This window comes from Microtus pennsylvanicus, chromosome 1 (genome assembly GCF_037038515.1).
Source record: "Microtus pennsylvanicus isolate mMicPen1 chromosome 1, mMicPen1.hap1, whole genome shotgun sequence".
Lineage (NCBI taxonomy): Eukaryota > Metazoa > Chordata > Mammalia > Rodentia > Cricetidae > Microtus > Microtus pennsylvanicus.
In genome coordinates, this window is record NC_134579.1 from 89652473 (window position 1) to 89666707 (window position 14235).

A 14235-nucleotide genomic window follows, 5' to 3' on the forward strand; every position below is an offset into this window, starting at 1 on the left:
AAGATATAATGATTCTCTGAATTTCCTCTGTGTCTGTGGTTATGTCCACCTCCCCCTCTTTTTTTGGTTTTTCGATACAAGGTTTATCTGTAGCTTTGGAGCCTGTCCTGGAACTTGCTCTTTAGACCAAGCTGGTCTCAAAATGACAGAGATCCACCTGCCTCTGCCTCCCGAGTGCTGGGATTAAAGGCGTGCGCCACCATTGCCCTGACACCCTTTTCATTTCTGATCTTATTAAATTGCATATTCTCTCTCTTCCATTTGATTAGTTTGCATGGGGGTTTATCAATCTTGTCGATTTTCTCCAGGAACGAGCTTCTAGTTTCGTTGATTCTTTGGATTGTCTTTTGTGTTTCTATTTTGTTGATTTCAGCCCTCAGTTTGATTATTTCCAGTCTTCTACTCCTCCTAGGTGAGTCTGCTTCTTTTTTTTCTAGAGCTTTCAGGTGGGCTGTTAAGTCTCCAATGTGTGCTATCTCTGTTTTCTTTAAGTGGGCACTTAGTGATATGAACTTTCCTCTTAGGACTGCCTTCAGAGTGTCCCATATTTGAGTATGTTGTTTCTTTATTTTCATTGTATTCAAGGAAGACTTTAATTTCTTTCTCTTTTTCTTCCTTGATCCAGGTGAGGTTCAGTCGTTGACTGTTCAGTTTCCATGAGTTTGTAGGCTTTGTGGGGGTAGCATTGTTGTTGCCTTATATATTTAATTCATGGTGATCTGATAAGACACAGGTGTTTACTAATATTTTTTTGTTAATGTGAAAGTTTGCTTTGTTACCGAGTATGTGGTCAATTTTCGAGAAGGGTCCATAAGCTGCAGAGAAGAAGGTATTTTCTTTCCTATTTGGGTGGAATGTTCTATAGATGCCCGTTTGTTTTAATACCTCGATTAATTCTCTTTTTTCACTGTTAGGTTTCTGTCTGATTGACCTGTCCATTGGTGAGAGAGGAGTGTTGAAGTCTCCTACAATTAGTGTGTGCAGTTTGATGACTGCCTTGAGTTTAGTAGTGTTTCTTTTACTTACGTGGGTGCTTTTATATTAGGGGCATAGATATTCAGGATTGAGACTTCATCCTGATGAATAGTTCCTGTTATGAGTATAAAATGTCCCTCTCCATCTCTTCTGATTAATTTAAGTTTGAAGTCAACTTTGTTAGAAATTAGTATGGCCACACCTGCTTGTTTCTTAGGTCCATTTGCTTAATAAGCCTTTTCCCAGCCCTTTACTCTGAGTAGGTGCCTGTCTTTGTGGTTGAGGTGTGTTTCTTGTAAACAGCAGAATGTTGGATCCTGTTTTTGTATCCAGTCTCTTAGCCTGTGCCTTTTTATAGGTGAGTTGAGTCCATTGACATTAAGTGATATTAATGACGAGTGGTTGTTAACTCCGGTCACTTTTTTGGTCATAGAGTTTGTGTGTTTCCCTTCTTCGAGTTGTGCGGGTGAAGGGTCTCTAGATGTCTGAGTTATTGTGGGCATTGTTAGAATCCTTGGTTTGTTTAAATAAATGAATATTTAAGGAAAAGGTTTTCTTGTAGATTTTTCTTTTGTTTTGCAAATAGGTACTGTGTAATCCTCATATATATCATGACAATGTGTTGATGTCATTGTTAGTAACAAAGTATAGAAAGGAAAACCAAACTGAGGACTCTGTGAAGAGCAGAGTCAGAGAACTCACAAAACAAATGAAGACATATAAGGAGATGAATGTGTTATGCTAAAAAATGTACCACCACATGGCTGAGCACAGATAAGAAATATGGGTTAATTTTAAATGTTAGAGTTACCTAGTAAGAAGCCTAAGCTGTCAGCCAAGCATTTATAATTAATATTAAGTCTACATGTCAGTTTTTGGAAACTGTCAGAACAGGAAATCTACACCTACAAATGTGTGTAATCCTGTTTGTCACAACTGGGTCATCCCAAGGTTTCAGACACAGGCCATTGACTGTAGCAGTGGTTTCATGTCACAGATCTAAATCAGCTCACATTACACAAGTGAACACTGCTGTGGGATAATGCTTCTGTCTTCTTTGAATATGAATTCCTTTCATTGGTTAATAATATACCAGAATTGGCCTATATTTAGGCTGGTTAAGGCTAGGCAGGAGTGTGCAAAGGAGATACAGAGATCAGCAATTAGACTTTGATATGACAGCCTATGTCCAAGTTAATGCAGCTGCTAAGAAGGCCTGGTATAGAATTTTGTCTTCTAAAGAACAGGCTGAGGAGTTGTCTAGTATAAGACAGGGACTAGATAAATTATTTCAAAACTTTGTCTCCACACTGACACAGGTGTCTAATAGGTTGATTGGAGATATAGACGCAGGGCAATCAATAGTTAAGGAGCTAGCATTTGAGAAACCTAATGCACTCCGTAAAGCAGCTCTAAAACCTTTTAAAAGCAAGGTGTCATTTTTCTACATATGGCAGCCCAATATGCCACAGTCAGCCAACAAATGGCACCTAAATGTGGGTCTGACCAGTGAACTCCAAAACACACAGAAGTGTGGTCTTGTGTACAAGGGAGCACGTGAGGGATCCCACAATACAACTGCACCACAGGTATAGAGGTAAGTAATGAGTGTTCAGAAATTAGTAGTAGATTTAAAAAGCAAAGAGTAAAGCTGGGCATAAAATTTGGCGTGAAAATGCAAATATTTGTAAACGTGGCATAAGGAAAATGTACGCAAGTATCTGTACAGGTGCTTAGATGGATTTTGATAGTCAGAGGAGCTGAAAGAAGCAAAGACAAAGGCAGAAATTTTTAGAGTTTTTAAATATTATAGTTTTCCCCCAGCACTGATAGTGTATCCACTGCCATCTTCAGACAGCTCCAAGACTTGGAGAGACCAAAATAAGTTTTGCCTTCACCCTTGCAGCCAGCAGTGCTGTGCTCACCAAGCCATAGCCTCTCCCACTTCTGTCTGGATGAAAAGAATGAAGGGGGTATGGTGTTTGCCCTAGAATTGGCCTAGGTTACTGCTGAGATTGGGGTAGTCCAAGCATACATGCTGTGGCCAGCTGAGCCTGACCCATGCTGTGCCATGGAGCCAGGAAAGGCAGACAGGAAAGATTAAAGGGCTATACCTACCACAGTCAGCACCCACAGTCAGCCAATGGAAATACCTATCGGATAATTGTCCCATGAAGACAAAAAGCCTATAATAGATAAATTTATGGCTTTTAAAAGAGGAGAGGATTCAGAATTCTTCTAATTGTGTGATTACAAAAGATGAAATAATAAAGCAAGTATAGTAAAAATCGGTATGACTGTACCTACTTAAGCTTTAGAATGTGGCATTCTCAAAGCCCCTGTAATGGTGAACACCTGAGAACCTGAGCTAAATATGCCAGCTGGTCATAGTCTGTAATGGGACATAGTCTGTAGCTATCATGCAATCTTCTGGCAGGAGAAAAAGGTATCAATTTAGTTGTCATTTGGTGCTTGGGTTGCTCTCATGGCTGTCAGAAGTGCCTAGGACTCCTGGTGTCAGCCTGAAGCCACAGAACAAACATCATCTTTGGTTTCCTAAAATCTGTACTCATTAGTATTCTGTGTACTCTTCCATCTTTTGAACAGGAGAGTCAGTCTACCCCACATTGTGTAATGGGCTGTGCTACCTAGTTACTTCATGCCCAGGAGGATGAAGGCAGTGTGGCTGTGGATTGCAGGAAGATAGCTGTGTCATCTATCTGATTGAGGCATAAGTGATATTGAAATTCATATGTCTGCAGATCTGTAAAAGTCTGGGTCTGGTGTGGAAGGCAGAGCCAAGGAATCCTGCGCTGTGTCTTTAAATGCACTGTAAGGCTCAGGGAGGTGCTCTTGTCACTCAAGCCTCACTAGGCAATCAAGACTTCCAGGCAGACCTGTCAGTCAGAAATCAGGCAGGGCACTTCCTGGCGCCATATTGCTGGATTGATTTTAAAGCTGAGCACATGCCAGTGGATTGTGTTCTGTGCTGTGAGTGATACTGCAGCGTGCTCTGAGGAGAACATGGGTGAGCCAGAAAGCCAGGACATGGTGAGTAAGGGGTTGCTGTTCCAAAATGAGGAGGTGAGGATGGTGAGCCGTGGGAGACAGTGTGGCACGCCCTCCTTGAGCAAGTGTAGGAACCCACTGCTATCGTCATTGTTTTCTGAGGTCCCATATGGTCCTTGCAAGTCCCCAGAACCAGGGCTTGGCCTCTGAATGACTTCCCTCTGTGGGCTGCATCTGTGAAAAGCATTTCAAGCAGGGAATTGTGGGTAGAAATATCTTTGTGGTCCACATCAACGTAGTTTTGATATGTATGGAAGGCAGGATCCCAAACTTGGAGATGCCTAGTTTTTCTATTATCTTTCAGAAGCTTTTCCCTTTGCATTTAACATTTAGGAGTAAGATCCCTTTGAAGTGAGTTAATTTTGTGGAGTTTGTAAATGGCATTCTTGAGTTCCTTCCACTCTACCACTAGCCGGTGGTGCAGAAGAGTAGAAATTTGACATAAAGGCATCACCAGTGGTTAGGAGATGTTAGCTGAGGAAGCCTGCCTCTAAATTACCCAAAGATAGTAAAGTAGTGTGCTAACTAGGCCTGTTAGAGATTAAGATGCTAGGATACAAAATTGTTTACAAGGACTGTTTAAACATTTCACTCTAGACCACGACAGAGACACCACTGATTTATAAACAGCCACTACTCCTGTCCCAAATCAATGAAGAAGGTCAATGCTCAAGGTCATTATGAGATCATAATGAACATTAGGTTATGGTGTGATTTAAAGTTCCAATTTTTTTTAGAGAAAATTATAGTTCTGCCAGTGTAATGCTGAAAGAAGTGACAGTCATTTGAAAAGGAAAATGCTGTTGTGTTGAGAGCTGGCCATATCAATGATGTCTTTCCATTTAGCGTCCAACTCATGGAGAAGAAACTTAGCTCCTTCTCAAAACCAGGAATACTCTTGGCAGGGCCAGGAACAGCCTAGTGAGTGTCTAGGCCTTGGGGTTTTGCCTAGGTCCTGAGTAATGGAGAATAAAATAGAACTCCTTCATTGAAACCAGGAATATGTTTGGGAGAGATGTTAAGGATCTGGAACCAGTGCCTTTCTGGAGAGGTTCTTTAGATCCTGTGAACCCAACTCTTCCCACCACAGTGAGCTATGGTCCCAAGGCCACTTTGGTCATAGTCCATAATATTCTTGAGATCTCCTTTGTTTTCCTTGTGTTGCATTTTTTTGTGACAGGGTTTTTCTGTGGCTTTAGAGTCTGTCCTGGAACTAGCTCTTGGAGACCAGGCTGGCCTCAAAATTCCTGAGAGCCACCCACCTCTGCCTGCCCAGTGCAGGGATGAAAGGCTTGCTCCACCACCACCCTGCTATTGTGTTCCATTGCTGGATTACCCTTATTCTGAGTTTGTCCCATTGTGTGGTAATTTCTGCTGATTTCCTAGTAGTCTCCCATTTCCTCCCATTTCTTCTTACAAATGGTATACAAGAAGCTATTCATCTTAAGAAGCTTACTTGGAATAATACATAGCTTATACAAGACTTCTCTGTCCCAGCTTTTATCATACCTTGTTCCAGTTTTCCTGTCTTTCTCACCTTCTGGCGCTGCACTTAGGGCCCTGTCAGTAAAGTATGACCTGCTGCTCAGGTCACTTACATACTTTTGACATAATCGTGGCAATATCCTTGCTGTGTAACTTTCCCCATTCCCTAACTGCAAGACTTGCAGATTTCAATCTCTATTTAATTTCTTCAAAGTGTACACTAGAGTCTGAACCTAAAAGAAACTCAAGGATGACAGTGTATGTGGAATGCATTGTTTATTCTAGATTCTCTCCTCTTTGAGCATTTGCCAGAGATGGATGCATGTTATCATTGTGCAGATTTTTCTTTATTAATCTCTTAAGTGTGTACAGTGTTTCCTCACTGGAAAGGTATATTCTAGAATAGCTGCCCTTCCAGCATTGTAGAATAATATTGGTGAGATGAGGTCTCTTGTGTTTTTATATGAGACCTCGATTTCATTGTGTGGCATTCCAGGTCAATGACCTTGCTGTCTTGATTTAAAATTCTTTTTTTCTTTTTTGAGACGAGGTTTCTCTGTAGTGTTGGTGCCTGTTTCAGGAGAAGCTTTTCTAAATCAAGCTGGCCTAGAACTCCAAGAGATCTGCCTGCTTCTGCTACCCAAGTGCTGGGATTAAAGGCGTGTGCCACCACCACCCGGTAATGATTCAAAATTTTTAAATGACTGTGTGGCCTCACACTTTTAAAATTACCCACTTGAGTCATGAATTCCACTATTTACTAACTCTCAGGAGAAGGGCCTGCATGTGGGACGTGGTATGTGCCTTCAGATCAGAATAGAAAGAATAGTTAACAGAGTGCACTACAGGGGAGAAATGGGAGAAAATCAGCTGCTGGAGTCACCAGTCTGAGAAAGGACCTGATTGTGGCAGTGTGATAGTTTCAATGTTATTGGCTTCTATAATCTTATAGGGATTGGTGCTATTACAAAGTGTGGCCTTGTTTGAATCTGTATGGTCTTGTTGAAAGAAGTGTGGCACTGGGGATGGGCTTTGAGAATTCCTATGTTCTGGATACTGCCAAGCATTTCAGTCAACTTCCTGTGGCCTGCAGCAAAATTGTTCTGCACAACATAATTCTCCCCCCCCCCCCCATAATGACAATGGACTGAACTTCTAGAAATCTAAAATAGCCACCCTGATTAAATGTTTTATAATACGGGTATCTCATTGTATCTCTTCACATGCATAAAATTCTTAACTAACACAGGTGGTTTCAGTAATTTTTTTTTTTTGGTTTTTTGAGACAGGGCTTCTCTCTAGCTTTGGAGCCTCTCTTGTTACTAGCTCTAGTAGACCAGGTTGGCCTTGAACTCACAAAGATCTATCTGCCTCTGCCTCCTGAGTGCTGGGATTAAAGGCGTTTGTTTTTGAAAGACAATATTTTTCTGTGTAGCTCTGGGTACTTAATGTAGCTCCTTAAACCATGCTGTCCTTACTCACAAATACAAATGATTCTGGCTTCTGCACAGAGGGATTAATGAGGGAACAACATTGTTGTTTGTGTGTGTGTTTGTGTTTGTGTGTGTATTGCTTGATTATCTGATGAGCTTGGAATGTAGATTTTGATATATTTCAATGATAAACATCTATGCTAAACTTCACCTACATCTTGAAATTCAAAGTTTGGTGGAGGGTATCATTCTCTTTCCCAGGAGAGTTGTATGCATGACATTAATACCTCTGCCTTTTGAATCATTGCAGTGCGTGTGTGACTTTCTACCTGCTTCTAATATTTTTCTTTTGAATGCTTTCAATGTATATGAGGTTGTATCTATATACAAGGGTATGTAGCACATGTGTGCTTGTTCCTCGTGTTAGTCACCATAAGCCACATCACCTATGAAGTTGTAGTAATGGATAATTAGAAGTCCCCTTTAGTACTGGCAATTTTCCCACACATCTGCAAGGACAGCAAGACTGCTTAATTGCTGACTCATCTCCCTTACTCTATGTTATTTATGATCATCATTTGCAGGGCTGATGTTTTCTTTGGTCCATTTATAACTGTTTAAACATGCACTCCGTTTATTCAGATCTTAGTATGCAACAGTTTAAACTGGGCAATTACAGGTTCTCGAAGATGAATGTAGAACTAAAGTGAATACAACAGTTTCTAGCCGGGCTGTGGTGGAGCACAACTATAATCCCAGCACTCGGGAGGCAGAGGCAGGAGGATTTCTGTGAGTTCGAGACCAGCCTGGTCTACAAGAGCTAGTGCCAGGACAGACTCCAAAGCCACAGAGAAACCCTGTCTCAAAAAAAAAAAGTTTCTGTATTTCTTCAGTAGATCCTCTGATTTTCTCTTACATTTTTTATTTGAGTGATTTTTGGATGGATGCTGGGTTTTATTAATTTGTAACTCTGGCTTACCTTTAACTCATTGCATAGGTTTTGACTGATATCCAACTCAATTTAATGCATCTGCTTTTATATTGATTGCTGGGATTAAAGGCAAGTGTCAGTATACCCAATTTCCCCAACTCTTTTTTAGATAATCATTGTTCTTACTATTTCTGTAATGTTTTCTCAGTAGTGTTGATCTGCTTGCTTCTCTGTGTCTCTATGTCTGTTCATTGGCATTTCTTTTTTAAGGCTGTATCCTATTTAAAGGGCCAAGGAATGGCACATATGAACCTCTTCTTCAGTTTCCTTCTAAAGTGACTGGTGATTACATTATAATGTAATGTCATGGAAGAAGCTTGGGAAGCTGCAACATTATACAAATGTATCATTTTAAAAGAAGTATCCAATGTCAGGATCACACTTTGTTTTACTGTTGGTTGGATTATTCTAGAATTCAATGATCTTTGAGGATGTGCACATTGACTTCACTGAGGATGAGTGGGTTTTGCTGAATCCTTCCCAGAAGAGTCTCTACAAAGATGTGATGCTGGAGACATACAGGAACCTCACTGCTACTGGTAGGACTGTGAACTTTCCTTTACATTTAAAAATAAGGGGACTACTCTGTATTATTTATTGATACTTTTGGTATATGTGTTTGAGAAAGTGTAAAAATGAGCCAAATAACTAAGGCATAGGTCACTTAAGATATTCAATTTTGTACATATGATTAATATATTGTTTACTTTTTGTTACTGTATTAGGCTACAGTTGGGAAGACCATAATTTTGAAGAGTATTGTCAAAGTGCTAAAAAACATGGAAGGTAATTTTTATTTGCAACTTGGTATATATTTGTCTCTGAAGAAGTTTTAATTTGTCCTGGACATTTAAAGAAAAACAATAATATAAATGAGCAGAGCTTAAAGTATATTGATGTGTATTAATTTCTCATAAAACCATATGCCTCAATATGACATAACTGGTCCAAGGCATTCCTCTAAAAACAGAAGAGAAACAAATGATTCCTTACCTGATACCACCATTTGAGTCATAGTCCCATGAGAACTATGCTGTAGAGCTTCCAATCCATTTAGTTTCATACCACTCAGATATTGCACAAGGAACACACATACACACATTGAATAGATAATAAGTATATGTTTAAAACTGACCAAAAAATAAATACTCAGTAGTAAAGCCAGTATTACTCATGTACTTGTGACCTTGCCAAACTTATTGAAAGAGTTAGTTTATGAGAGTCAAAAAGTCTCTTGTTTTTATTATATTATTATTATTTAATTAAAATTTCCACCTCCTCCCTTTTCCCTCCCACCGCCCCACCCTCTTCCCCTCCCTATCCAGTCCAAAGTTTAGTCAGGATTCCCTGCCCTGTGGGAAGTCCAAGGACCTCCCTGCTGCGTTGCATCCCATACCAAAAGAGAGCACCATGAATATAAAATTTAATATCTTATTTTTTGACAATAAAGCAAAATTATAAATTTAATTCATATAGATATTAAGATTCATTCGTGTAATGTACATGGTGAAACTTTTGCATTTGCCAATTATCTTTGCAGGTATGAAAGAAACCATAATGAAGAGACACTCTCTGAGTATGCTCAATGTGTTAAATCATTTGCATGTTATAGTCATCTTCAAAGGCATGAAAAAAAATATTCTGCAGAGAAGCCATATGTTGGTATTCAATATGCTGAAGCCTTTGGAGGTACCAGTTGTCTCCAAATACTTAAAAGAAGAACACAAGCTGGAGAGAAACCCTATGAATGTAATCAATGTGGTAAAGCTTTTTCACGACGATATAGTCTCCAAATACATAAAAGAATACATACTGGAGAGAAACCCTATAAATGTAATCAATGTGGTAAAGCTTTTTCACGACATGATAGTCTCCAAATACATAAAAGAACACATACTGGAGAGAAACTCTACACATGTAACGAATGTGGTAAAGCCTTTTTGATGTGGGAGTGTCATATATCAATCTGTTGATTTCATTGTTTAAGCAATAAAGAAACTGCTAGGCCCATTTGATAGGCCCACCCTTAGGTGGGTGGAGTAAACAGAAGGGAAGGCTGGGAGGAAGAGGAAGTGAGGTCAGACTCCACAGCTCCGCTCTCCGGAGCAGACGCAGGAGAGACGCCATGCTACCTGCTCCAGGGAAGATGCACACCATGCCCCAGCTCCGACCCAGGATGGACTTAGGCTAGAATCTTCCCGGTAAGCGCACCTAGGGGCGCTACATAGATTATTAGAAATGGGCCAGAGCAGTGTTTAAAAGAATACAGTGTCCATGTAATTATTTGGGGCATAAGCTAGCCGAGCCAGGCGGCTGGGGATTTGGGGACGCAACCCTGCCGCCGCTCCATATTACTACAAATGGCGCCCAGACGTGTGGCTAACTGAGTCCACAAAAAACTTGAGAAGGCTTAAAAATAAGGGAGAGAGAGTTTAACACAGATTTTTGCTGTTTGTTGGTGGCGTGCTGTAGAGAGATTTCCTGATTTGGCAACAGCAGCAGAAAAAAAGCTGCGTTATCTTAAAGCGCTGCTTCCTGGGGCTGTGCCGCCAGTGCAAACTCTGGCTTTATGTTTGTGTTTCCGCTTGGGATCAGAAGGAGAGTGCTCTGAGACCGTGACGATGACTCAGAGCTCCCCGCCTGCTCCTGGGCAGAAGGCAGAATCAGGCTTAGGCAGGCGGAAGAGCATGGCGGATTCCTGCCGCCATACAGAGACGTGTTTTTAGACTGCGCAGTACTCTGCCTGTCAGATTTGGATGTTACTTGGATGAAAAGAATTTCTGTGCTGCACGCTCAGTCTCAGAATTAAAGTGCTGAGTGCCGCTCCTACCTGGTAGCCCCAAGAGGCTTCCTGACTCAGCTTCAGCTGCAAAGCCTGCAGCTCATTAAGAGGTCCTGCCACGAAACACTTAAACGGTGTTGACGAAAAGCCGAACGCATGCTTTTCGGTTTTCAGCTGTAGCAGGAAAAAAGCTGCGCTGTTTAAAAATGCCGGCTTTCTGGGCCATCCTGCCAGGGCAAACTCTGACTGTTTGAGGCAGGAGGGCTGGCTACCGAGAGAGGACTTGAGTGTTGTCTGTTGTAGCTCGCTGGCTGGCAGGGAACTTGAAACGCCAGTTGTGGCTATAAACATGGCTGCAGCCTGTACATCAGCCATGAGGCTGAAAAGCTAAAGAATGGGCTACATCTAGCCGTCAAAGCCACGCCTTTAGTCCTACTGAGTGAGATTGCTTGGTAAACTAAAGACTCATGTGGTCAAAAAACAGAGAGATATACAGTAAAGAGAGATTCAAAGACAGAGAAAATTTCTGAATGGTTTAAAGTGTGTTAAAAATATATGCAAGCTGAAAGTTCAAGTTCTTAAAGCAAAAAACAGAAAAAGGAAGAGAGTTGTTGTGTGTCTTAGTACACACCTTTAATCCCAACACTTGGGAGGCAGAGGGAGATAGACCTCTGTGACTTGAAGGTGTGGTAGCACACGCCTTTAATCCCAGTGCCTAGAAGGCAGAGACGAACAGATCTCTGTGAGTTCAAGGTGTTGTAGCAAACACCTTTAATCCCAATGCCTGGGAGGCAGAGACAGGCGGATTTCTGAGAGTTCAAAGACAGCCTGGTCAAAGATATGCGCTCAAAAAGCAAAAAGTTAACCTAGGAATGTCTCAGCTTAGATTCCTAAGCGCCTAATGATTTAAAGGCGCAAATCAAAAGTGCTCCTGGATAGTAAAAAATTGTAGATTCACAATAGGACAGATTCAGACCACTAAATGAGTCACACTGTTGGATGAATGTACGTAGGCTTGGGAGAGAGAAGAAAAAGAATATAGAGAATAAAGTTAATGGTTTAAAAAGAAAAAAGTAAAAGTAAAGTCTTTAAAGAGACAGAATAAAGTAAAGTGATAGAGTAAAAATAAGCCGCGTAAAGATGAAAAATTCACAGAGAGTCTGGATTCTTTGTATTATTGTGTTTTCTTTAAAATTTTTGACTGTGAAGGAGCTAAGTACAGAGAGACATTTCATTACATGGGCTGCCAAGCTAAACCAGAATGGATATAAGGGTATTACGATTTCAGAATTTGGGTCTAAGGATATGATGCTTTGGAGAGAGTCTTCTTTTGTTTTAACAGAGGACCAGACCCTTTGGACTTCTTCTATCCTGATTTGGTATGATGGACCACGTCCTCCTGAAGGGTTGGTGTGAACACCTTCAGAAAATTACGTCACTCAACTGCCAACTGAGATAAACCTGGCACACAGGTTACACCCTAAATAATCTGATTAACGACGCCCCCATTCAGCAGGAAGCAGTTTGGAGAGAAAAAACTGCGCCCATGTTCCCAAATATAGTTTATAAATGTTCTTTTACATTTAAAGGGGGATATGATATAGGTATGAATAATTTGCATTAGTATAGATTTTGCTTTATTGATAGAGATTTACTGTCAATTTTGTTATATGTATAAATGTTTCTGATGTAACTTTTACTTGATAACTGTTTTGTTATATGTAATTTTACTATGTTAAAGTTAAAGCCTTTCTTTTTTTGTTTAAACAGAAAAAGGGGAAGTGATGTGGGAGTGTCATATATCAATCTGTTGATTTCATTGTTTAAGCAATAAAGAAACTGCTAGGCCCATTTGATAGGCCCACCCTTAGGTGGGTGGAGTAAACAGAAGGGAAGGCTGGGAGGAAGAGGAAGTGAGGTCAGACTCCACAGCTCCGCTCTCCGGAGCAGACGCAGGAGAGACGCCATGCTACCTGCTCCAGGGAAGATGCACACCATGCCCCAGCTCCGACCCAGGATGGACTTAGGCTAGAATCTTCCCGGTAAGCGCACCTAGGGGCGCTACATAGATTATTAGAAATGGGCCAGAGCAGTGTTTAAAAGAATACAGTGTCCATGTAATTATTTGGGGCATAAGCTAGCCGAGCCAGGCGGCTGGGGATTTGGGGACGCAACCCTGCCGCCGCTCCATATTACTACACCTTTTCACAACTCAGTAATCTACAAACACATAAACGAATTCATACAGGAGAGAAACCCTATGAATGTGATCAATGTGATAAAGCCTTTTCACAACTCAGTTATCTAAGAACACATAAAAGAATACATACTGGAGAAAAGCCCTTTGAATGTGATCAGTGTGATAAAGCTTTTTCACACCGCTCTAACCTCAAAACACACAAAAGAACACATACTGGAGAGAAGCCATATGAATGTAATCAATGTGATAAAGCCTTTTCAGAACTCCGTAGTCTACAAAAAAATAAAAGACTTCATACAGGAGAGAAACCCTATAAATGTGATCAATGTGATGAAGCTTTTTCACACCTCAGTAGTCGAAAAACACATAAAAGAACACATACTATAGAGAAACCTTATAAATAATTAATGTAGTAAAGCCTTTTCATGTTGTAGAAGTGTACACGTTCATCAAAGAACACATGCTGAATAGAAACCCTACAATTTTATCCAATGTGGTAGAGCCTTTGTATGTGTCATCGGGCTTTAAAATCTTGATAAAAAATTAGTACAAAGAAACTTTTTTTTAATTTTCTATACTGGGTGTCTCTGTAGCATTGGAGTCTGTTGTGGAACTCACTCTTAGAAGAGGCTGGCCTTACACTCACAGAGATTTGTCTGTCTCTGTCTCCCAAGTGCTGGATTACAGGAGTGTGACACCGTAGTCAAGCTGTCACACACTTTAAGTGCAATCAGTGTGGGAAAGTTTTCCTCTTCTTGGTACTCTTATACAAGAGTAAACTTTTAGTGGATAAGAGGTCTATTAATGCCTTTGCATATCACAGTACTCTGAGGACCTGAGAAGATTTTGAATGTGACTATAAATGTTTTGAAAATATCTCCAGACAACACACATTTACTTACAAAAGACAGGGAAGAAAGCAAATCTACAAGTTTGAAATCTTTCAAAGCGTTAGGAAGTCTCTATTTTGTTTGCACCTGCGAAATTATATGGACAGAAGTTCTATGAATTCAATGATAATGTAACCCTTTTTGATTTTGCACTTTCCTTCAATTATATAAATACAGTTATCTCTAGAAGTTAGCTCACTTTGGGAAATAACCAGGCTAGCTTACAGATAAACAATTATATTTTTACTTATTATAAGGGGAAACTCATGCCATAAAAATGGAAAGTCCAAGTTCCACTGTTTCCCATGGGAATCACCCAGATAGCAAGCACCTGGTCTATCTAAGTTTTTTCTCCTGGGCTCCCGGAAGCCATGTCTTAACTAGATTCCACTTCTTTAAGATGATTGGTT

At 40.5% G+C, this 14235-nt stretch overlaps 1 protein-coding gene across 1 annotated transcript; it reads left to right on the plus strand.

The window, feature by feature from the left end:
- Positions 1–2150: 2150 nt before the first annotated feature.
- Positions 2151–13339, plus strand: LOC142848108 (uncharacterized). Its single transcript, XM_075969749.1, has 5 exons — positions 2151–2564; positions 8366–8492; positions 8679–8739; positions 9494–9904; positions 12952–13339. The coding sequence occupies exons 1-5, from the start codon at positions 2151–2153 to the stop codon at positions 13337–13339; spliced, it is 1401 nt and encodes a 466-aa protein (XP_075825864.1).
- The last annotated feature ends 896 nt before the right edge of the window (positions 13340–14235 follow it).

Excerpts from the sequence above, each read along its gene's own strand:
- LOC142848108 (XM_075969749.1), top strand. The coding sequence starts at position 2,151 with ATGACAGCCTATGTCCAAGTTAATGCAGCTGCTAAGAAGGCCTGGTAT. Across the intron at positions 2,565-8,365 it reads ACAATACAACTGCACCACAG|AATTCAATGATCTTTGAGGA; the intron begins GTATAGAGGTAA and ends GGATTATTCTAG. Across the intron at positions 9,905-12,951 it reads AAAGCCTTTTTGATGTGGGA|TAATCTACAAACACATAAAC; the intron begins GTGTCATATATC and ends TTCACAACTCAG.